Raw genomic sequence first — 24,255 nt, forward strand, 5'->3', positions numbered from 1 at the left:
GACATGATGGAAAAATCTAATATTTCAATACCAGAAATGTAAACGCAGCAAAAGTTTTCATCAACTGTATTTCTCCACACACACACACACAGTGATGTTTTAATTTCACATGAGTGCTTTTATTGCACTGATCAGACATTGAAGAGGCGCTGACACATGGGGAAACTGCTTTCTGAATGTCGTACACATTAAGCCAGAGGCGTATAAGCACCTGGGATATTCTTGCTATTCTCCACATGCAAATGACATTCTGCAAACAATTAAATATACCCATTAAAACAGTGCGGGTGTGAGATGGAAAGAGCAAGTATTAAGAGAGTAAAAATACAATGTGCTGTTCTTATTATACCCCCATTCAGTCGATGTTAAGTGGGTTTGAACGCAAGACACACATAGACCAGAGAGATACACTCGTGTCACAGGATGCAGGACAACTCACACACTTCGTTAATTACAAAACTATAATGATCTGACCGCCAGCCTCTCGCCTCTCCAACACTTTTCTCATTCCTGTACATAAAGAAGACATGTAAAAAGACCCTCTTCTGGCTAAAGAGATGGGAAGCGTCCCTTGGGGACCCCTGCTTGCAACCGCCCAACACTTTTCCTGTAAGTGGCTCCACAAGTTCCCAGGCTCCAGCGGCAGGAGAGCAAGTTCAGCACCATGGACAGGATTTCTGGCACCAGGGTACGAAGGATGCTGAGGCCCTGACTCCCCCCAACTCACCGGTGTCTGCTGTGCAGGCAGTCCCGAGCGCTTGGTGGACCCCTGCTTGGAACTTAACCTTTTCCACGACTCGGCAAACCTGCCCCGGCTGGCGCTGCGGCTGCGCCGGCGGCTCTCCGCGCTGTCCTCTCGGTCAGAGCAGCCTCGCTCCATCTCGCCTGCGTCCCTCCACTTCTTGCCCATATTAGCAGCGTGGCCGGGCGAGCCCTTGCCCTTTGCAGTGCTGACAGCAGCCTGCGCTCAGCTTTTTCCTGCGCCGCCTTCGCCTAGTAGGCTCCCCACCTAAGCCCGGAGCTCCGTAAAGCTGCCAGCAGGCTGCGCTTGCGTTCGCGATTGGCTCGACAAGGGCTGGGGCTACGAGCGCCACCTTCTCCCCAGTCCGCTTCCTTATGCACCCCAAATTGCTTTCCACCCTCAGCCACCGCCTTCGAGGCGGAGGAGGTAGGGGCGCACGGCCCACGCCTGGGGCTGTGGACCCACTGCTCTGGGAGTTTCTTGCAGTCAATGTGCCCCACCCAGTCTTTAGGCCCTGGGGACCTGGGAGCAGAAGCCTGGGTCACCCACTGGTGAGTGGGTGGAGACTCCAGTTGACTTAGACAAAGAGAGTAAGCCTGGAACTTTATCTGCCTTCTTTTCTCTTTCTTCCTTTTCATCTCTCCGCAACAACTGTCTTCAAGTATCCTTAGGGAGAGAGTCCAGCTTCATCTGCCTGTCAGGTGCTGGGCTAATTCCTCCCTCTGTTTGTCAGGCTAGCCCACTGGGCCTCAGACTTGGCTGCACATTGAAGTTTCCTGAGTAGCTTTTCATTTACACACACACACACACACACACACACACACACACAGAGAGAGAGAGAGAGAGAGAGAGAGAGAGAGAGAGAGAGAGAGAGAGAGGCTCGTGCTATAAACTGTAGCATGTTAAATGCTGACATTCCCGATTCCTGGGGTGGAGACTCATATAATTAGCTGGTCTATGCCTGGGAATCAGGATACTACGAATTCTACTAGAGAGTGGGGCAAAGCTCAATATGATAGAACACTTTCTGGTATGTGCAAGGCCCCAGGTTTTATCCCCAGCTTCCTAGAACTAAGAGGGAATAAAAGAGAATCCCCTAGTTGATTGACTCTCTTCTCCAACAATTAAGCCCAAGGGTCTGTATTAAGGAACAATGCTGAGGAGGATTCTGGGATTGGTACTCTTTCAAGGGACTTGTTTTTCTCTCTCTCTAGGAGGAAGAGGTATGGAGTTTTACTTTTTCAGTCCTGAGGAGAAGGTGGAGGTTAGGCTGAGGATGGAGGGAGATGTATTCGCCATCATGTCGCTTTCTCCTTATGGAGGTGCTTCCCTCTACTTTGTCATGAGTCTCATGTCAGTTGTCTTAAGCTGTGCTGGCCTCCTGTTCAGTAATGCCTTAACCTGATGAAAGAGCCACTGGGGCACCACAGAAAAACAGATCCCAGAAAATGCCTTCAATTATCAAGGTAAAGAGGTGAAAATAATCCCAGGTGAAAGAAATCACCCGAGCTGTTCACCCTTGGCAACCTCAGGAGGATACACTTAAGGGAAGGAAAGAGGTTGAGGAATGCTGCAGAGAACATAGTGCTTCTTTGGTCCTGGCTGGGGGCAGGGCAGGGTGGGGGTGGGGAGGGAGCACGGTTATGGGAGGGCATGGGGGCAGGGCTCACCACTGAGTTGGAAGTGGTCAGTGTGCTCTTGCAGGGGCCTTGGAATATGCTACCTAGCAGGGATGGCAGGCAGAGTGCTACTCAGCTGTCCGACAGATGTGCCTCTGTGTTTATAGCCTATCCATGTAAACAAGGGGGCCTTTTAAAGTAGCACTCTATGTCTGGAAATCACAAGTCCATATTAAACCAAAAGTAACTCTAAACAATGTTTGTGACTTCCAGGAGCATGTAATGAGCAAACCGCAGGCTCCATGTTGTATTCATTTCTTTTATATCTAGGTTCATGGATTTGAAATTATTAGGGACACTTCATGAATTTCCAAATATTCAGCTAATCATCCTCCAACTTATGAAAGTAAAATAACCATGCATAGTTTACAAAGTACACAGATATGAGTGCAGCATACCAATTGAGAGGTATAAAAATTAAGAAATTAAGACAAGGTAAATACTTATCTTTTCCTCGAGGCCTAAGATATGAAAAGGCTGTGTCCCAACCTGGACACTCTGCAAGTTCCTTCTGTTAATACAAATGATGGCATCTCTGAAAAGAAGCTGGGAGACCTTCACTAATGTATCTAGGCACATCACCCAAGAACACTCACCTCGCAGAGCCCCAAGACCCCGGTTCACCCACATCAGCCCATTAAGGAGAAAATAGCCCTGCCATGCAGGGTAGCTGTCATAAATGACCACATCAGCATGTCAGCGGGCACTCCAAACAGCTAGGAGGGTTTTATTTTAAATGTACTTAGGAAATTTAATGATGGATAGTGATTGCATATGGCATTATTTTAGCCGTTCGTTCTGAAAATGAGCTTTCAAATGCCCTCCTCACTGTTTTCAAAGGCTCGCCTGAAGATGGCCTTTGTGGTTCATTTTGCACTTGACAAGTACCAAAAAAATGTCAGGGAGCTGTTTATGAGCTCGGTTATATGTGATGATAGGCAAGCAGAAATGGACCCTTTATTCTTTTGATGTTCTTTGTCTTTCCAAAATTCCCAAGAACCAGGAAATTAAAATCTATGATGTGCCCTATGAAGTTAGCAGAGAATGTCACATTAAAACTAAGAAAATGCTGAAAGCTACCTGCATTGGGGCATTAGTGTCAGGGTTAAAAGTCACTGCTAAGGTAGCTCAGCTTTCTTGGAAAAATCATATTATGCCAGGAGAATGCTAGCACATCTTAAAAGATGGTAGCCTGTAGTGATCAGCACCTAAGACAGGCAATTCTCAAGAAGTTCTAGCTTCCAGCACTCATAAACACAAGGCCTATATTATACATAAAATATTTCTCAAAAGATAAATCTTTTAAAAGTACATTATTATTTTTAAGTATGAGTATGCACTTTTGTGTGAATTTGTGTATATGCCAGAGGATCACCTTGGAGATAGAGTCACAGGCAACTGTGAGACACTTGATATGGGCACTGGGAACCAAACTTCAATCTTCTGGAAGACTAATAGATGCACTTAACTTAACTGCTGAGAACATGATGATGGTGATGATGATGGTGACGATGATGACGAATCTTTTTAAAGGCAAATGAGAAATATAGCATAAGCTTTTTTCCAATAGTTTCAAACACAAAGCATATGCAGGTCAATAGGCTGGCAGTAAGATTAAAATTACTTACAATGCTTAATGTTATAGTCCTTATAAAATTAAATGTAAATGTTTAAATTGTCTGCTCCAAAAATAAAATGTAACATTATACAATGAACTGGAAGGTGAAATTTAAATAATTTTAAAAAATAATATTCAGGGGCGGGAAAAATGGCTAAGTGGTTAAGAACATAGACTGTTCTTCCACAAGACCTGGGTTGAGTTCCCAAAACCCATGTCGGGCATCATAACCATGAATCTCAAGTTCCAGGCAGTCCGACCTCCTCTTCTGGGCTCTGCACGCACCTATCCATACATGGTGCCCATTCACGCACTCAGGCATACATACATCCACATAAAGTAAATAAGTAGCTCAACAGTGCTCCATAAGGCCTCCTCCAGTCTGAGGCTCACGTGGCTGTTGATAAGTCAGTAAAACAAGAAGAAACTCTTTTCAAAACCCATTTGCTATAGTTCACGTGGTCATGCACTTTGTTGCAGGAAAGTTAATAGAAAATACCTTCTATTTCCTGAGGTTGTTTCCAGGCCTTATAAACCCACAGGCACACTCTGGACTAATGAGGGCACGCAAAATGTGAGAGGGACGGGCAAACAGGAAGTGATGAAAATTATCAAGCTACGCCTGGTCCTCAGATCATCATTACAATGTGAGAGAATGTGAGCCACAGTTCAGCAGGTTTAATACCCTCAATTTTCCACATTTTAACCTCTCTGAAATCAGGATGCTTTTTCTACTAGATGACTTCTCAGATTCGGTACAATACAGTGTATTGATTCATAGCATCGTAGAGTGGGACAGACACTAGAGAGACAGACTAAAACTCTGATGAGCTACCCCTCACCCTCTGCCTGGACACTCAGCCTTCAAAATCAAGCATTTCTCTTCTCACATGCACAGCATTTCTTTGTCAAAAGGCCGTAAGTGTTAGGAAGTCTAGTTTTATAAACTAAGCTAAAAATTCATTTTTCTACTCTTTATGTTCTGTTATGACACTTACTTAACAAACCTTCTTTTCCTGTGACAATGGTCATGTGTTTGAAGATGGCCTATACGTATCCCCTGTAATGTCTCTTCTCCTTTGTAAACAATGTTGCTTCCTTCTGTCACTTTCTTCCACTCGCCACAGAACAAAGGTCAGCTCAACACACTCACATAACAAGAAGAGTGTTAAATGAACTTGGAGCAACTGCTCTGTGAGCCCACTGAAAGCATAATCTCTATCACTAGGCTCTCCATGAAGTGAAATTAGTCAGTGCCCGAGAAGCAGGAGACAGGATGTAGAATTTGTGTTTAGTCATGATTAGATTTCCTTTACGGACCTGAGGGCTGAGACTCACACAAATCAGACAGGCATGAGAGGTGAAGCAATTATCCCTGTAACTCAAGCAAGAAATCCCCAAAGCCCATGACTATTAATCAAGAAAAGGAACAGTAGGGCTATCCTAGTTTATGTAAATTGGCCATCTATATGGTTGAGATTCTCAGAGACAGATCCTGAAAACTTAGCCTCCTGCAAAGGGAAAACAGTCTCCTACCTTCCCTGCAATATCGACCAAGAAGCCATTCAGTGTAGATACTAACATCTCCACACGTCTTCCCAGTTGCCTTGTGATACCTTGCTTGCCTCCCTTTCTCTCAACATAGATAGAATCAACTCCTTCAATTACAGTTTTTACAGTTTTTAAATGACATTATTTGTAAGTATTCTACTACAAACTTCCATTGTTAAATTGATACTCTTCCATACATTTTCATTTCCTTAAATCAGTGTTTTTCATCCTCACAAATCTATTGATAAATAGTTCTCTAAAACTTTACTTCAAGACTAAAAGATAATGGCTCAAGCTATGAATGTTAAGAACCATGAATATAAATAATAATAGAATTAACAATAATATGGATCTTATAACTAGAGAGACAAAAAAGAGGAAATTGGCAAGGGAAATCAGGAGGTTATGAGCAAAATGCCACTGTACTCTAAAATAACATATAAAGTGGATAAGCACTCCTATTGTAATAATAAAAGTTATATGGACAGGAAATTTAAGTGAACAAAAATTGTAAATGATGTCGAGGATATGGAGCAGAATCCTCACACTCTGCTAGAGGATGTGTAATGAAGCTGCTTTTGTGATACCCTGTGACCCAGCCATTCTGCTCTAAGTCCTGGGTGGAACAGCAATAGAGAAAAGCAAAAAAGAAGACAGGCACCAAGAACATATACTGTGGAATTCCATTGACATAGACGGACATGAGACAAAATAATCTAAATTGTTAGCAGTCAGGAGGCTGTTTATTATGGCAAGAAAGCATGCCATGGAGCCTGGAAAACTCGGGGCGCAAGGTTGTGCTGTTTGTCAAAAAGATGGCAGCAACAGAAGCAGAAGAAAAACTGGTCGTATCAGTGTATATAAACTGCAGTTTGTATTTTATACAGCCATTCGAGGATCACTATGAATGCATCCCTATATGACGAGGACATTTGAAATGCTAAAATCATTTTGTATATTATCTTTTCAGAGAAAGATGTCAACCTGCCTTCCTCCTCTTAAGGGAAAACCGAGTGAATTACCTGGACTTTTGGCATTCTCCCAAGTAAGCTTACAAGTCTGATCCTTGAGCTGTGACTTTTAATCTTAAATTCCAAGTTGCTTTTTTCCCTCTCCTGTGTTCAGCTTTGCATATTATATATGTATTTAAAGCATATAATCTACATGGTTTAATATGTGTTATATAATGCATATTTGTATACAAATAATACAACACATTAACACTACAGAATATCAACTGCATTGTAGAGAAAAAGAAATCATTCAAACCTACAAGGCTATACTTTAAGCAGAATGTACTCATTTTTCTTCTTCCTACAATTTAAAAGCATCTAGGGAAAACTTGGAAATGTTGGAGAAACATCCTCTGAGGTTTTAGGCAAAGAGCCCATTTGTTTGGAAAGCTGCCATAGAGGACTCCATCATTAGAATCCTGGGGAGCAGAGCCAAGGCTTTGGCAGTCAGAGGAAACCCTCCTGACCAACCTCCACCAAGCTGCTGCAGGGGCTCTCAATAATAGTTCACCATCAAAGCAGAGGAAAGAAGAAATGCCTTGGTAAATGTGATCTAGCTTCCAGATCTGAATACCAGTCACTCACCAGCTCTTGTCTACATCTTTTGGGTCTTCCCTGCTGAGTTATATATTTTCTAGGTGTCTTTCCTATTTCTGACCCAAGTGCATTTATCTATATTATTTATATTTGCCACAAATACTCGATTTAATTAAATATAAAGGAGACAACTCAAAACAAGGTGGAGGAAAAGCAGGTATAGTTTACATGAAAACTAAATCCTTTGAACAAAAGAGTTTCATCATAGTAACTTGTATTTTGATTTTCAACTTGAAAATATCCCATTTGTTTGGTTCTGTTTGTTTGAGGTGTATACGTAATTATATTCCCGGCGTGTGAAAGTCAGAGGACACATGTTAGGGGAGATGTGTTCTCTCGGTTCACTCTAGGGATCCTGGGAATGGAACTAAAGCTGTCAGGCTTGCTGCAAGTTCCCTTACCAGTCCACCAGTCTTCCTATTTAAGGAACGCCTTGACATGAAATGGTGTGAACAAGGTGATCACAAACAGAAGTAAGAAAATGAAGAGAAAAAAAAAAGGTAGGCATGTTACAAAGTGAGCCCTCAGAATCCTCTGTGGTTATTATTAAGATACCTCTTCATAAAAAGAAGGAAAAAAACCCTAGAAATTATAGGTTGTGGTGGTTTGAATAAGAATGGTCCCCATAGGCTCATTTATTTGAATGCTTAGTCACCAGGGAGTGGCACTATTGGAAAGGATTAGGATTACATGTTGCCTTGTTGGAGAAAATGTGTCACTAGGGGTGGGCTTTGAGGTTTCAAAAACCAAACTGAGACTCTCTCTTTCTGTCTGCAGATCACTATGCAGTTCTCAGCTACCTGTCAAGGACCATTATCTGCCAAACCTGCTGCCATGCTTCCCACAAGGATCAAAACGGACCAAACCTCTGAAACTATAATAAAGGCCCCAACTAAAGGCTTTCTTTAATAAGAGGTGCCTGGGTCATGGTGTCTCTTCAAGCAGTCGAACAGTGAATAAGACAGGAGTCCAGCATAACAGGACTCATTTATACAAAAAGATAAGTCAGAGGCTTAATTGTTATAATATCATCAAAGAAAAGTTTGCACCTAGATTTCAAAATAATAAATAAATATAATCTGTTTTAAGTCAAATAAGGTCTTTCAACATAATCAGATTTTCAACCCATATAGAACTCTGCTATTCCCGGGAGCATCCTGTATGAAATTATTACCAGCCAAGCCAGTGGCTTCCTCATCTTTAGGAAAACAAAATTTTTCCATCAAATTGCTTTTCAGATATCATAGTTATGTGAACATCCCACTTTACCATCTCACTACTTTCACTTCTTAAACAATCAATGTAACTGCTTCTTCAATGAATGATATTTAAGTGTTATCTCTCAACCATATGTCTATGGTGCATACTTTCCAGTATGTAACAAACACTTTAGGATCTTGATAGAGCAGAACATCCAACATGGGTGTGCGAAGCAGGTTGCAGAATCAGAGCCTGGGGTTTCTAATAAACCTCTGCCTCTCCCCTGCCCTCACGTTCTAGCACTAGAAACAAGACAATCATCTGTGCTAAAGCCCAATTACTTTACTATCGTAGAATAGCATCAGGAAACATCAAGGGTCATCTTAAAACAAACACGTTGCCTTACAAGCATTAGGGAAGTCATTATTTCTCTTCCTTTTATTTTTTAAAGAAAGCACGGCTTCGCCAAAGTTCCAACACAGGTCATGGTGATTATGTAAGGCCAGGTGCAATGCTCAGGCACATTTACCTTCTAAACCTAATTGCCTTCCATGGCTTGGGAAATCAGATTTTTAAACGATTGACAGGCTTACTTTTTATAGAGGGGTGACATAGTCATGTCATTTTGGAGGTTTGTAAACAATGTAAAAAGGGAATGGAGAAGTTACCAGGCAAAATTCCAATCCGTGTAGAGTCACAATTACTATTCACTAAGGGAAAAAAGTGCATGTGAACCCAAGTATAATTAGAATCATTAAAAATTTGTGCATTTTTCCTTTTCAAAATAGAAAGGCGAAGGGAGTGACATTAATTAGCTAACAAGAAGTCACATCTGAATTACTTTACCCGTGTGTCTTTGGTGTATGTTTAGTGTACATCATTTGCCCCAATTCCTATAAAGTCATTGTTGGAGCCTAAAGGTTCATGGACAAACTAAAACATCCAAGTGCTTTACAGGTGTGCTGTGATTTCTACCTCCTGCCAAAGCCAGCAACATGCTAAAGACAAATTAGGTTTAATAGTGGTTTATGTTTAGTGGGGCTCTGACTTACTGTGCTGCACCAGATTTTGTACAGTTCTATCAATAATTTGGATCAAAAAGAAGACTCATTCAAAATATTTCTGCATAATGTTAGTTGATCAGATGCCTTTCTTTGAAGCACAGCAAGGGTAAAGAGTAGGTCGTGAGTTTTTGTGCCAGAAGAAATGTATAGTTGTTCGCACTTAACAGATTTTTAAATATCAATTTTGAAAGTCCACAGTATACGGTGGCAAGAACTAGCCTTAAGTGATTTGTGGGAGATCATTGGCCACTGAGCCACCTCCAGAAATGATAAATATTCCTCCTCATACTGTTAACTCTCCTCCCTTGTAATGTCATTTAGAACAAGGGCAGAAACTTGTCCTTGTGCCCAGTTAGAAGAAGTAATCTACCCAGTTGTGGTAGAATGAAAAGACTCTCCATAGAAGCCTTCAACACTGCTGTAGCAGACATTTATAAGGAAGGTCTGGAAGTGTACACTACATTTCTAAAATAAGCTAAATGGAACGACAGTGGACACTGTATTCCTCTTCATTCAAGCGTGGTTTTCATATCAGCATCCTCAGCAAGCATGAGAAAGTTCATTTTATTATATGTATGTATGTGTAGATGTGTGCATGCACACACATGTATGCGTATATGTGCTTATACATGTGCATGCATATGTGTAGGTGTATCTGTATATGAATGTGTATGTATTTAAGGATGGATGCGTGCAAAGTATGCATACGTGTGCGTGCACAGTGGTTGACATCAGGTGTCTTCTTCTCTTACTCTCTACTTTTTGAGACAGGGTCTCTCAATAAGCTTGAGGCTCAGCTATTCATTAAATCTAGCTAGCCAGTAAATCCCAGGGATCTCTGGGGACCCCCACATTTCCATTTCTCCAGCTCTATTATAGGCACCTGATATTACCGATTGTTAGGTTTCCAAGGCAAGCACTTTGCCACCCAAGCTATTTCTCTGCCTAGCCCACTTACTATTTTTCTTGTAAGGCCCAGGGGCCTAGATAAGACTTTAGATCCTAAAATATTCTAAACATCAAGTAAGTTTACATATGGCTTGACTAAAAATCCTAATGTGTTCTTGGCGAATATTTATTTCTGTAGAAATGATAAAGTCTGGTTCTAATTTTAAGGCTCTATCTTTAATCACCCTTTTCATGCCTTATCGCTGGGTGTTATTCATTACTTTTACACTGAAATAATTTAAAAACATAAAAATTCTGAATCCTTATTTTATACACCTACTTCAAAAAGATAAGTACAATAGGGTATTATTAAAGTTTATTTGTCTAAGTAGGTAACAAATATTTACTTATTCTTCCTCAGTAGCATCTGTCTTCCATCAATTTCTCATTAATTTGACAGAGTAGATGATTATCTCTAAGTGTGGAGGCACCTCTGAGACTTCCCCTGTTTAGAAAGGACTTTGGATTAAGTGTGGTGATGCATTTTTCAGGGATTTAATGAGAAGAAATTTCAGATATGATGTTTATTACCATGGAGAAAAAGAAAATTATTCCCACCCCCAAGGCTATATCTTTCTATTTTAGTGTATCAAACTCTCTCTCCTATCGGTCTGCCTGTCTCTCTCTGTCTCTGTCTCTCTCTGTCTCTGTCTCTCTCTGTCTCTGCCTCTGTTTCTCTCTCTCTCTCTCTCCCTCTCTCTCTCTCTCTTTGTGTGTGTGTGTTTTCTAACTTCATACATGATCAATACATGACAAAACCCTTCGATGTTTCATTGAATGAAGTCTTAATGCCTTGTTAAGTCTCAAGACAAAATGTAAGATATTTGAGACCAGATTATAGCAACTCATAGGGAAGCCAGAGCTAAAAATGTCTAGAAAATAATCTTTGGATGTGTTCTTCAGTTTTACAAGAAAAGATACATCACCTTGACCTTTGCTTTGAACCAGCCCAGAAATTAGAGACCTTTGGGTTATTACTGTCTTTGAGTCCCTTACTGTCTGATTGCTGTACATACACACACTCCAGACCCTCCCAAGTATAACAGGGTGGCCATATATTGTCATGGTTTTGGAAACTGACCAACTCTTCCTTTGGTACACCAATCTCCATGATCCACAGAACTAGTCTCCTACCTAATGACAGTCTCTGGATAACAAAGTGGCCCTCATTTCTTCCTATAACAGATGTATATGTGGTACTTAGAATTCTCCCCTGGGTTGTGGGGAGATGTGTTGGTGAGTAAGAGCACATACTATTCTTTCAGGGGGCCCAAGTTCAGTTCCCAGCCAAAGTAGGCAGATTCGGCCTACATAAAGGGTTTTCTATCATAATCACATAATCACCAACATTGGGCAGGTCACAACTGCTTCTAACTCCAGTTCCAAGGAATCCAATGCTTTCTTCTGACCTTTATAGGCACCTGAAAACACACACACACACACACACACACACACACACACACACACACACACACCCCTATATACCTCCAAATAAATAACTTTAAAAAATAAAGTAAATATTTTTTTTTTAAATCTCAGTTGAATAAAATACCTGACACAGCAAAACTTTTGACTCATTGGAAAAGACATACTACTCTTTATGGTATATTCGTGTTTTTCTTTTCAACCTGAGAAGTTTCCTCGGAAGATGTCCTGACGGTGAGACAGGAGCTTGGAGGGAGGCAGTACTTTTCCTTACAGGCATTCCTTTTAGAAATGGCAAGTGGTTCTTGCAGAATTGTTCTTTGGTCTATCACATTTTTCTCAAGAAAATATATGCTTTACTTGTAAGAAAACTTCGCACTCAACAGAGGCCAAAGAACTTTGCAACTGTTTTATACTTGAAAAGAAAGACAAATTTAACAGCTAGGGTAGCTGGAGATAAGAGATGAATGCAGAGTCTGGGAGTAAGTCAAACCTGGATTCAAATTCAAGTTCTTGGTAATTAAGTGATTAGGGTATTTAATTATGAATCTAAACAAGCATGTCTTGGCAGATGGCACAAGGTAGGCAGGGTCAGCCTGTCATAAGAATTTTTTTAATCATTATAGGGTACAAGGTGCCATGCCTAGAGGGTAAAGGGTCGGTAAGTGACAATGTTACTTTCATTTTGTATAGGTAGGTATAACATTTCCAAAGATGCATGAGCTGCTCCTTGTTTTGTTTGACACTGACTCTTAACAGTTTCATTGTGTTGCTCTCCTACATTCCAGAAACAAACAGACCTCTTTAAAGCTACTCCTTTACCTCAGCAAATAATGCATTCAATCATTATGTGTGGTCAGTAAAGTTTACAGGCTCAGAACATATACAATCTAAGTCATCCTTCTTTCCAAGTTAATAAGCCACAGTACAAAAGATTCTGCAATAGCTTGACAGTCATAAAATTGCTAGCTTTGTTGTACTTCTACTTTATAGCACAAACCTGCTCAGATGATAATACCACAGTTTAAATAAAGTGGAAAAAGTAACACAGATTGGAGCCACAGCAAATATACACAAATATATGTGCATGAGCGCTCTCTCTCTCTCTCTTTCTCTCTCTCTCTCTCTCTCTCTCTCTCACACACACACACACTATTAATAGCTAATGAAAAAAAAGGTACAAGCACTCTAGAAAAATATCCACAGAAATCCAAAACACCAAAGACCTAGAACATAAACTCTAGAAATTAAAAAAAAAAAAGGTATTTGTTATACAATTTCAAACACATTGTAAGGAAAACAGTGACGTTTAAAAGTATAACTTGATGAATTTGGATGAATGATTTTTTGTTTTTTTTCTTGTCATAACTAGTTATTTCTTTATTTTATTATAATTACAACGTTTGTTGGAGAGTTTAATTGGAATTTGAATCCCCCTTCTTTTCCTCCCTTTAAGCCCTCCCAAACACCCCTCCCTGCTCTCCTTCAAATTCATCGTTATTTCCCCTAATTTTTATTACATGAATAAATATATATGTGTGTACATATATAGTTTTAAACAACCTGTACTTTGAGATAGCATCAAAGGAAAAGATTTGCTGCTCGTGTACTAGTTTTGAAGGTAATAAAATCTTGACAGAGCATGACGGGAGCCCAAGAGAGCTGTCCAGTGCTGCACATCAGGAAGCTCCAAGCCAAAATCTACAAACCCACTCCCTCTGCCATCCTTGGCAGGCATATCCTAGCTCATAGATCAGTACATCCAGGCCCTGAGTGTGCCCTGAGCATTCACAAATAAAGATGGGAAAACAGGGTCCCATGTTCCTCCCTAGAAAATCTGAAGCTCCACCAGCAGGACTGCAGCTTCCTATTCCAGGGATGAAAACACAAAGGAAGGACATTGACATTACTGAGCAACAACTGCCAGTGAGTCCCAGGGTTAGCAATATGCCTGTTTCTGATTTTCAAAAGCAAAATGTCACTTTTTAGGGATAGGCTCACCTTCCTTCAAGAAAGACCACCCAGTTTATTCTGTGATACTTTGTTTTCTTTACCATAGATTTTTGAAGGGAATTGACTTTGTTTACCACTGACATCATGTTAGCATGTGCTTAAGCCCTATGAAAGGATTTCTTACCTGAACCAAACACAAAAAAAGCCTGGTGCCAACCAAAATACAGAGACTTTCCAATGTCTTCCTCTAACAAAGTATCTTGAAACCTATATTTTTATACATGCGTTTAATCAGAGAAGACACAGTTGGTCAGGAAACTGTATAACAAATGATGATATGTATTTGGAAGTCATTGTGGATTGCAAGTGAGCCTCAAATTTTTAATGACTATCTTATAGATTAATATTGAATGCAGATAATTGAATGACTAACACTTAAAGACTGTGCCAAGCACTGCTGCAAACATTGCCTCTGTTTGCTCATTTAAGCCTCGTAGCTCTATGATGTAGAAACAATTCTCATAATGCAGAAACTGAAGCACAGGAAGCCAAATGATTCAACTTCAGTCATATCTCAAATAAGTGTCATATTACATGATCTAAACCCATCCAGTTTTATCCCAGAGATTCCACTTTCAACCACAATCCACATTACCTTTCTTTTTTGGTAACTAATGTAGTTTAATGTTTTTCAATTTTTTATTAGATATTTTCTTTATTTACATTTTAAATGTTATCTCCTTTCTTGGTTTCTCCTCTGAAAACCCTCTATCCCACCCCCCCTGCTTCTATGAGGGTGTTCCCTCCCCCCATCCACCCAAGCCGGCTTCCCCATCCTGGCATTCCCCTACACTGGGACATTGAGCCTTCACAGGACCAAGGGCCACTACTCCCATTGATGCCCCACAAGGCCATCCTCTGCTGCATATGAAGCCGGAGCCATGGATTGCTCTGTGTGTAGTCTTTGGTGGTGGTTTAGTCCTAGAGCTCTGGGGTGTCTAGTTGGTTCATATTGTTGTTCCTCCTATGGGGCTGCAAACCCTTTCAGCTCTTTCAGTCCTTTCTCTAACTCTTCCAATGGGGACCCTGTGCTCACTCCAATGGTAAGGATCACTGTCTTCACTATTTCAAAGAGGTATTTTATGTTCCCTGTAGGTAGAGTATGGTTCATAGACAAGAGAAAAAAGACAAAGAAGTAAGTAGCAGATGGCTCAAAAACACAGATTATGATCTCTATGAGAAGGACTTTATCATAGTCATCATTACATCTCCAATAGCTTATGAAATATTAACCTCATTTGGAAATAGAACCTAGTAGAAAAAGTGTGTTAGTAGGGTTGAGTTTATATAGTCCTTTAGAAATAAGGAACCAATTCTTTTCATACAAAACTAGAGTCTAAGCTGACCCTGGGCTTCACTTTAATGGAATGACAAGTAGTATCAGAGACTTTTTAGTATGAAGAATTCTCTTTATAAAGCAAGATTTCATAACAAGTTGTGTACAATCATTACAAAGTAGACATTATACACAAGTGGTGGTTCCAAATAATCCTTTCCTTTATGTAGTCTTCCTGGCCCAGGTTCCATAGTCATTCAACAAACAGGCATTCTTCTAGGTACTGAAGAGAGACCAACACATCCATGCCAGACAGATGCCTCACAGAGACTCAAGTAGAAAGTGGAAAGCAACTACTCCTCAAGATGAGACTGGGTGTCAGTATAAATGCTCGAGTGAAAAAATAAGAGCATCTTTGTTTTTCTTAAGTTAACTTCATCAGATGTCAAACAACTACCTTCTGGAAACTCTGTTGGGATGTCTTGTGCTTCTCTTGGTTGCACAAAAAGCCATGCCTCAAGGAAGCTTCTGCTTGGTTGAACTCCCAGAAGCCCAATTCTTCACCAGGTTTGGAGGGTTGTATATTTGACTTGGTGATTTGACTTTCTTGTAAGGCAGCTTGTCCCTGAGGCTCCAACATGATTTCATGATCAGGTCCCCACTGATTGAAAACACCCTTGCCCTTGAGCCTTGTCCGTCCTTCTCTCATGGATCTCCTCCATCTCTGGGACATGTGGGGCCTTCTCCTCTGTGAACTTCAACTTACCCAACTAAGTGGAAAAGTTGTTGACTAACACTAAAGTAGTTCCTGTTCTACACCCTATAAAAGTTTCCCAAAGAAAAGACATTTCAAGATTTCAGGCTCCTCTTTGAGATGGAGAATATAGGGAGAAATTATATCCTACAAATAGGAAATATTTTATTTCTTCAAAAAGAGCTGTGCAGTAAATTCTCTGAGATAGTGAGGGAATGAGGAATTTAGGTAGAAACGTCACCAAAAAAATAAAGTACATGGGTTTATTCAGACCTAGTGATGGTCTCTTATAGATCCTTAACATCTTGGGGAGGGGTTATAACTAGACAAAGGGGGATGTGCAGAGCTGCAGAACATAACCACACTTATTCTCTGTACTAGGGATTTTGTTTATGATCATTTTGAATCTTCTTACATGTGGGGCTATTGCTCAATTGACTTTTGAATATGGCTCTCAATAATTCCATATTACCTATATCAATAGATATCAATGTGTACATACATTTTCCTCCAATGTCATTCTAACATGATAATTCAACATATAGATGTTTTCAATAGGAAATCTTGGGGGAAATTTCAAATATATTATGTGTTTGTTTCTAAGTATATAGTTTCATGAGAAAATAACCATCATTGACAGTGGTAATTATTTGTTGAATAAATTTTAAAATGTGAAAAATACACATTTAAAATAATAAAAACGCTTGGACCTTGTATATTATCTCTTTCCTGTGAATGTGCATGTATGAATGTGCAAATACGTGTGCAGGTGCACATGCATACGAGTATACCTGTCCGTGTACACATATGGAGGCCCAATCTCTGATACTGTCCCTCAGGAGCTGTGCATCTTGATTCTGACACATGGTCTTTCACTGGATACTGGAGTTCACTGACTAGAGCAAACTAGAGATCAAGCCCTGGGATCTACTTGCCTTCTTCTCCACAGGGCTGGTATTACAGGCATATGCCACCATCCTTGGTTTTTTTTTTTTTTACATGGGTGCTGGAGACTGAACCCAGAACACCATGTTTATGTGCCAAGCACTCCACTGACTATGCCATCTCTCTCCGCAGCCCCTGTTTCCCTTTTATTTATACATCTTTGGATGTCCCCTGTACCCTTATGAAGAAGGGCAAGATGATATTATTAATAGATACAGTATACCACGGTTAGCACTTTGGAGGTCTTTAGTGGAGAAAAGCCACCCAGTTCTTGATTTCTGATGTCTAGTGACAGTGATGGCAATTATGATATACCAATTCACATCAGTCCCTGCCACTTACAAAGTGCTTAACAACACTGTACACTGTTGCTTTCAGCTTAATCCGGAATAATGCCCTCTCACGTTTTAATGCTACAGGAAACACTTCCCACCAGCCAGATTTTTAGCTAAACTTTTGGGGCAACAATTGAATACAACATAAGGTCTTTCACCAGCCACCCCCATACCTGCTCTCCAGGGCTGAGAGAGAATGGGCAGTGAGTCACTGAGGCAGTTGGTAGAGAGGTGGCAACTCTACTCAGTAGTGAAACACACACGCACACACACACACACACAGAGCTTTCTCCCTCTTTGTCTCTGTCTCTTTCTGTCTCTCTCTCTCTATGTTGTGTGTGTGCTTGTGTGCATAAGTGCGTGCGTGTGTGTGTGTGTGTGTGCACATGCGTGTGTACATGCTTGTACTTGTGAAAGCTAGTCGTCCACGTCAAGTACCACCTTTGATCCATATTTTTAAGACAGGATATCATGGAGCTCACAGGTTTGGTAGAGTAGCTAGCTCGTAAGTTCCACATCTCTCCGCCACATCCCTGTACACAGCACCAAAGTTGTAGGACCTGCCACCACACCTGGGTTCTACATGTGCTCTGGGGATCCAAACTCCCATCATTCATTATGCTTGTGTGGAAGGTACTTTAGCGACTGAGCCATCTCCCCAGGCAGAATTTTGTCTTTTAAATAACCAAGAGCTCTTATTATGCTTTTATGCATTTAGAAGATGAGATATATGAGAAACAACAACCCGTAAAGCTCATTACCCTCAGTAAATACCCATCTGTTATTATGAATGGCAGGCTTCTCAAAGCTGTGCACCTTTGAACACATAAACAGACTGATATATATGGGGTGAGGGTGAGGATGCTGTATCTTTCCTCCAAAAGCAAGTCAGTGTGGCAGGGGACATCACTCATTTTATTTTGCTGTTTTTTCAATCTATAATTTATTTTAGTTGTAATCTTCTGCTAAATTCTGAAAATTATTGTGGAAGGGAAGGGAAAATGCAGGAGATAATTGGTCCTAGTTCCTCATCTCCCTAGAAAATGCCAGCGGCCCTCAACTTACTCTCTCTTCTTGTAATCCTAAGGCAGCCAATTATATTCTGCTCAACGATAGGATCCTCCAACAAACACTGTTTATATGGTACATAGATTACATTCCAAAGTTTATCGGTAAGCATTGAGCTCATTCTTAGCAAATGGGTAGATGGATGTTAGGGGATCTTTTCCTAGCTGCCTTCCTGAGGTTCAGAATTTATTCATGAAGTTCTTGATAGACAAATCATTTAATCTGGTACGATGTTCTGCTCTGCCTCTACATATGAGTTTTACCTACTTATTAAAAGAAATGCAATGCAAATCCACGGCACTTGCTATTTTTTAATCTTCACACCCACTTGCTCCCTCAGATGTATCAATCTGCCACTTTGTTCAGAGGTGTGGAACTCCAGGAAGCCTCTGTCATCTGTCCTAACAGTTGGATATTTACCAGATGAAATGGCTTGGCTGTTATTATTTCCCCAGATCCCGTCTTCTAAGATAATAAAAATTAATCTTTTATCAGCATTTTGAGAGGGAGGAGTCATGACCCTTCTGTCTACCCTGATCAATTTTACTTTTCCTTTATGTCAGTAAGAGATGCCACCTTCTGCTGCTTTAACTACATTCAGTTTCTCCAGTTGATGGGGTCATTGTATTATATATTCATTTTTTAATCTCTTCTAATTGTCTAAAACTGCAACAACCAAAGCATTAAAATTCTGAGAGAACATCCTTGGCTTTTTTTCTTTTTTCAAATACCCCATTTAGACTTTTCAACTCTAAATTTACTGTACTTTACAAAAAAAAAATACATGCTAATGTTTTTTGGGTTGTTTTGGTGCTGGTGGTGGTTTTTTGTTTCTTTGGGTTGTTTGTTTATTTGTTTGGTTGGTTTTTGTCTGTCTTTTGGTAGATAAAATCATGAAGCGTTCATGAAAGCACTAAAACCCTGTGGGACAGCAAAGTCACAAGACATGCAGGGAGAATGGATGAAAATACAGCCCTTGACATGCAACAGTTCTGAGTCAGTGTGATTTACAGTAACAGTGATGGCTTTACAGTACAGGAGTTTTTGGAAATTGGTAACAAAATGACAGAAATTAATTATGGAAAACTAATATCCCAATTGGGAAATCTGAGGACTACCATAAGTCAGGCTGAGAAACAGGGTAAATGTACTGTCTGTCTGTATTCTTTTCTATTCAACACACATGCTTTATGACTTGAAATGGTAGCATGAACTACTGTGCTTTGCCTTATATTAGGAGGAAAGTACCCAATGCTTCAGCATGAAGTATAGTGTTACCTAAGGAGTCTTCACAGTGGTCCTTTAGCACACTCAGGAAATTCATATATGTTCCTAGCCTCTTGATCTAATCACAAAAAGTCTTGGATGTTTTTCAAATGTGTTTTCTACATCAACAGATATAGTCCTGTGAGTTTAAACTTTATCCTGTTGACTTTGTCTGTTACATTAGTAAATGTTGAACTAATATTGTATTCCAGGAGTCAATTTCTTTTTTTTTTTAAATTTTTATTGGATGTTTTATTTACATTTCCTATGTTGTCCCCTTACCCCATCCCCCACCCACCCAGGAACCCCCAATCCCCTCACCCCTCCTCCTTCTTCTCTGTGGATGTAACCTCTATCTACCCCCCCCACTCCCACCTCCCCACCCTCAAAATTCCCACCCCCTGGGGCATCCAGCCTTCATGAGGTCAAGGTTCTCTTCTTCCACCTATGCCCAGCAGGGCCCTCCACTCTTACATATTCAACTGAAGCGCTGGATCCCTCCCTAAGTGCTCCCAGGCTGGTGGTTTAGACCCTGGGAGCTGTGGTTGGTTGGTATTGTTGCTCTCCTCATGGTGCCGCAAATCCTTTCAGCTCTCCTTCAGTCTTCACTCTAACTCCTCTATTGAGAACCCCTTGATCAGTTTAATGGCTAGTTGTGAGCATCTGCCTCTGAGTATGTCAGACTCTTGAAGACCTCTGAGGAGATATCCATATCAGGAGACAATTTCAATTGGACATAGTAGCTAATTCTTTGTGACAAGGTTTCTCAATGCACTTTGATAATATTTATGTCTTTATTTGTGCAAGATATTGGTTTGTAGATCTGGTTTTATTGAAGTAATATTGGCCTTGTAGAATGATCTAAAAAGTGTTCGCTCGTCTTCTACTTTTTGGAACAGTTACTTTTAAAACTGGCATTAGTTTTCTTTTAAATGTGTGGCAGAGCTCACCAGTGAAGCCATTTGGATTATCCTTTCCTTTGTGGTAAATTTTAAAACCACTGGTGTAATTTCTTTACTCATACGTAGATTCAGACTATTTCTTTTTTAATCTGCTTCCATAGTTCTTATATTTGTGGAAAGTTAATTATAAGCATGCAATATTGTAGGAGGAGTCAAGGTGGGAGGAGTAAGGAGAGGAAGAGGAAAAGGAAGAGGAGAAGCTAGGGGGAGCAGAGATGTAGGAGCAATAGAGAGCCACACAGGTATGGAGAGCAGTCGTGGGTAACAACTTTTATTTAGGTTAGCTAGTTGGGAAACAACTCTCTTCGTATGGGCATATTGTTATTGAGCATCACCAAACATATAAAACCTTTGAATAATCTTTAAGCATTAGAGTCTCATTTTCTTACTGAGCCCGTGTGGTTGGTGGGATGGTCTAGGCAACGCCCAGTCTTGCGGGAGACAGCGTGGAAGATTGTCACGTGGGTGCCAGGGCTGGTGTTTCTGGCTGGCCGTTTCTAGCTGCAGTGCACACGTGGCCTCTTGCAACAGAACACGGCAGCTGAGCTAGGCAGAGCCACCGCAGCTTAGATAGTCGGCCTGACCAGCAGCCATTTTAAATAATTACTGCAACATAATACATTTACATCTGTAATGCCAATAGTTACCTGTTTTTGTTCGTTCCTTCTTTTAGTACTTTGAGACTTTTATTTTTTTGTAGTATAACTAACATTTTACCAATACTGTTGGGGCCATTTTTTACTGTTTTGAGTTACATTAATTTCTTCTCCAATATTCATTATTTTCTCCCTTCTGCTTCCCTTCAGTGAATATTTATCTATGGTCTTGCTTCCATGTCTTTAAAGGGAAATTGGGCTACTCATCTGTGACCTTAATTATTAAACTATGGACATTTTTACTCGTAAAATTCTCTTGAAGTATTGCTTTACTTGGATCCCATGTTTTTTAAATTTGATATTGTGTGTTCATTCTCACGCATGTCCAAGTCATTTTTACTCTTGTGTGATTTTCCATTGGCTTTGTAGTTGTTTATGAATATGCTATTATACTCCAAACATTTGTACATTTTCAAAATGTTTGCAATTGATGTCTAATTTTCATTCATAGAAAGTAATTACACGATCTGACCGTTATTTGAAGTTCATTAACTTTTGTTTTGTGGTCTAGTATGTGGCCTGTCTTGGCAAACGTTATGCATATGTTGGAACACAGCTTAAGTTGGAGGTTGTAGGTCACAACTCATTATGGGGTCACATTAACTGAACGTGAAGGTTGTCCAAAAAAAAAAAAAACCTGGCAGAACTAAGTAGTATGTTTCTGATCATGCAATGACCAAAAATCACTTCAAAGTCAAATGCAGAAAGAACCTAAGGTGTTTGGAGTTGCTTTTATATGGGTTTCATCATAGCCTTGGTTCTGAGTACACCACGTGTGAACTTTGAAATGTGCAAGCCATCACAGCACATACTGCCAATCAATATTTCTTAGAACACCTCAGCTCAGAATCAGCTACTAGAGGTTATTAGCTGCAGTGCTTTTTATATACATTTGAAACTTCCTGCTCTTATACAACTATATGATTCAACTAAAGAAAACCAAGATTCCTAATATTGCCTACTATCATTCCTTAGAGCATAGAAATTAAACAGGTATGTATTTAGATAGCATTAGAAGAGTATAGTTTAAGCATTGCTCATTGGCTTAATGACTTGACGTTCATAAAACAAAAATTATTAAATGAATTTGGCTTGGGATGAGGCCAGCTATTCAGCAGTTTCTCAAATATCCCTCAACATAGTTCTGCCATTTGAGCTGTGTTTATGTAAAGCAATGTTCTAAGCATAGACTATCCAGTAAAACCTGGATCAATTCTGAAAACTGTTAAATATGCTCTGCATTCTGCAGTATCAAATTAGCCAAGATTTGTTTGCATTCTATAAAGTTGTATTCATATGTAAATGTGCTTTTACTTACAATTAGTTAAAGGTATGTGTATGTCAAAGAATTATTTTAAAACAAACTTCTCGATGATTAACCATCAATAAATGCTTGATCTGTTTACCTATTTTATGTCTTTATAGTGAGGATTCATGTAAAATTTTCTTAAGTGAAGAGAAATTACAGGTAGAAAAAAATTAGGTATTCATGCACTACAGAGGAGTTATTCTGCTGATGTACTAGAAGGATCTTCAGATATCCTTAGGAAATAAGGGGCACTATTCCTAATAACAATGGGTTCTTTTGTTTCTAAAGAGATCTACCTATTTATTCTATCTGTCACTTAGAACTCTCATTTGCTGTTGAACTTTTACTAATACTTTCTGCCTGGCTTTATGGATTTGAATTGCTGTGTAGAGCAATTGCTCTCAGCCTGCAGAACTTCCTCTATTGTATCTTATAAGACATGTTAAATAATAATAAATTCTCTCATTGTTGATGTGGGAATGCCTTCTTTACATTCATTTTGAGAAGACAGATTTCTGAATCTAGGTTTCTCAGCTATTCTTTTGGGTGATTTTCTTCTATGCTTTTGCTCTGTTACTCCCACTGTCCTTGCTCTGGAACCCTTCTGCCCTCATTCTGGAACCCCACAGTGCTTACACTGGAACCTCACTGCCTTTGCTCTGGAACCTCACTGCCTTTGCTCTGGAACCCCACAGCCTTTGCTCTGGAACCCACTGCCTTTGCTCTGGAACCTGCTGCCCTCATTCTGCTACCCCACTGCCTTTTATGTTAACCTATTGCTGCCTTCACTGTAACCCCATTGACTTTTATGTTAACCTATTCCCTGTCACCCGTATTGCTTCTAATGAGAAGTGTCCATCTCATTGTGGGTTTTTTTTAATTTGTATATGAATCATCACTTTATGTTGCTCTTCCAGGATCTTTGCTATGTAAGTTATGTTTCTATGTCATTTAAAACTTGCTTTTAACAAAGTTTTCAACATTTTTAAGCTATTAGCTCCTACTTTTTAATCTCCCTTTCCTTTCCCACTGAAATTGCGATCCTGGTTCATATGTTCCACATTTCCCCTTTTATCTTCTTCTTATTTTCTCTCTTCGTCCTTCAGACTGGATAACTACTGTTTATGCATGTATCTTTAAGTTCTCTGATTTAGATGCATTACAGAGCTCTGCAGATGAGTTTTCCATTTACATTAATATGTCTTCAATTTCAGTATCATCACCTAGTCATTTACTTTTAGGAGAGAGAGTAAGAGATAACTAAGCCTGTGTGTTTGTGTTCTTCAAACATTATCAATAACAGCCATTGTCCACTGTTTGGTACTATCACGAGGTTCCTGTAGCCTTTGTTTTAGTGTATGGATTACAAATATTCATGTGTTTCTGTTCTTTTCTTTTCTTCTTTCTTTTTTCTTCATTCTTCAAAAGGAACCTTTTTGGTAACATATTGTAGCAAATTTAATAATACCTTCTGCAGATACTATTTTGTTCCTTTGTTTAGTGACTGGACCAAGCTATCAGTGAAATCTGTTTACATCACTCAACAGTTCTTGATGTTACTGTCAGAGAGTACAGACTTGGGCATGTGCATGTTAAGGCTTCTAGACAGTTTGTTTGTTATTTGTTTGTTTGTTTGTTTGTTTCAGGGTGATGTTAATACTCCTATCCCTTGTTGAATTAGCCTCACTAATCCTGCCTGACTACTTATTGTTTTCTCAGTTCCCCGGAGGATACATCACTGTACTGTCTGATCCAATTAAATCTATGCTCCTGTGTCACTCTAATCGTTTAGTACTAGCTCAAGAGTTTTGTTGACTTCAGGGAATTTTGAGGG

At 39.9% G+C, this 24,255-nt stretch overlaps 1 protein-coding gene across 5 annotated transcripts in view; it reads right to left on the minus strand.

Annotated features, from left to right (window-relative positions):
* Positions 1 to 910, minus strand: part of Trpm3 (transient receptor potential cation channel subfamily M member 3) — an 818,801-nt gene extending 817,891 nt beyond the window's left edge. For all 5 annotated transcript variants that reach the window (XM_028763978.1, XM_028763989.1, XM_028763984.1 and 2 more), the window contains exon 1: positions 728 to 910. In XM_028763978.1, the coding sequence (XP_028619811.1) occupies positions 728 to 910 (183 nt within the window). The remainder of the gene's footprint in view (positions 1 to 727) is intronic.
* Positions 911 to 24,255: the final 23,345 nt, after the last annotated feature.

Source organism: Grammomys surdaster, unplaced genomic scaffold, assembly GCF_004785775.1.
Source record: "Grammomys surdaster isolate TR1022 unplaced genomic scaffold, NIH_TR_1.0 141, whole genome shotgun sequence".
NCBI classification, from domain to species: Eukaryota; Metazoa; Chordata; class Mammalia; order Rodentia; family Muridae; genus Grammomys; species Grammomys surdaster.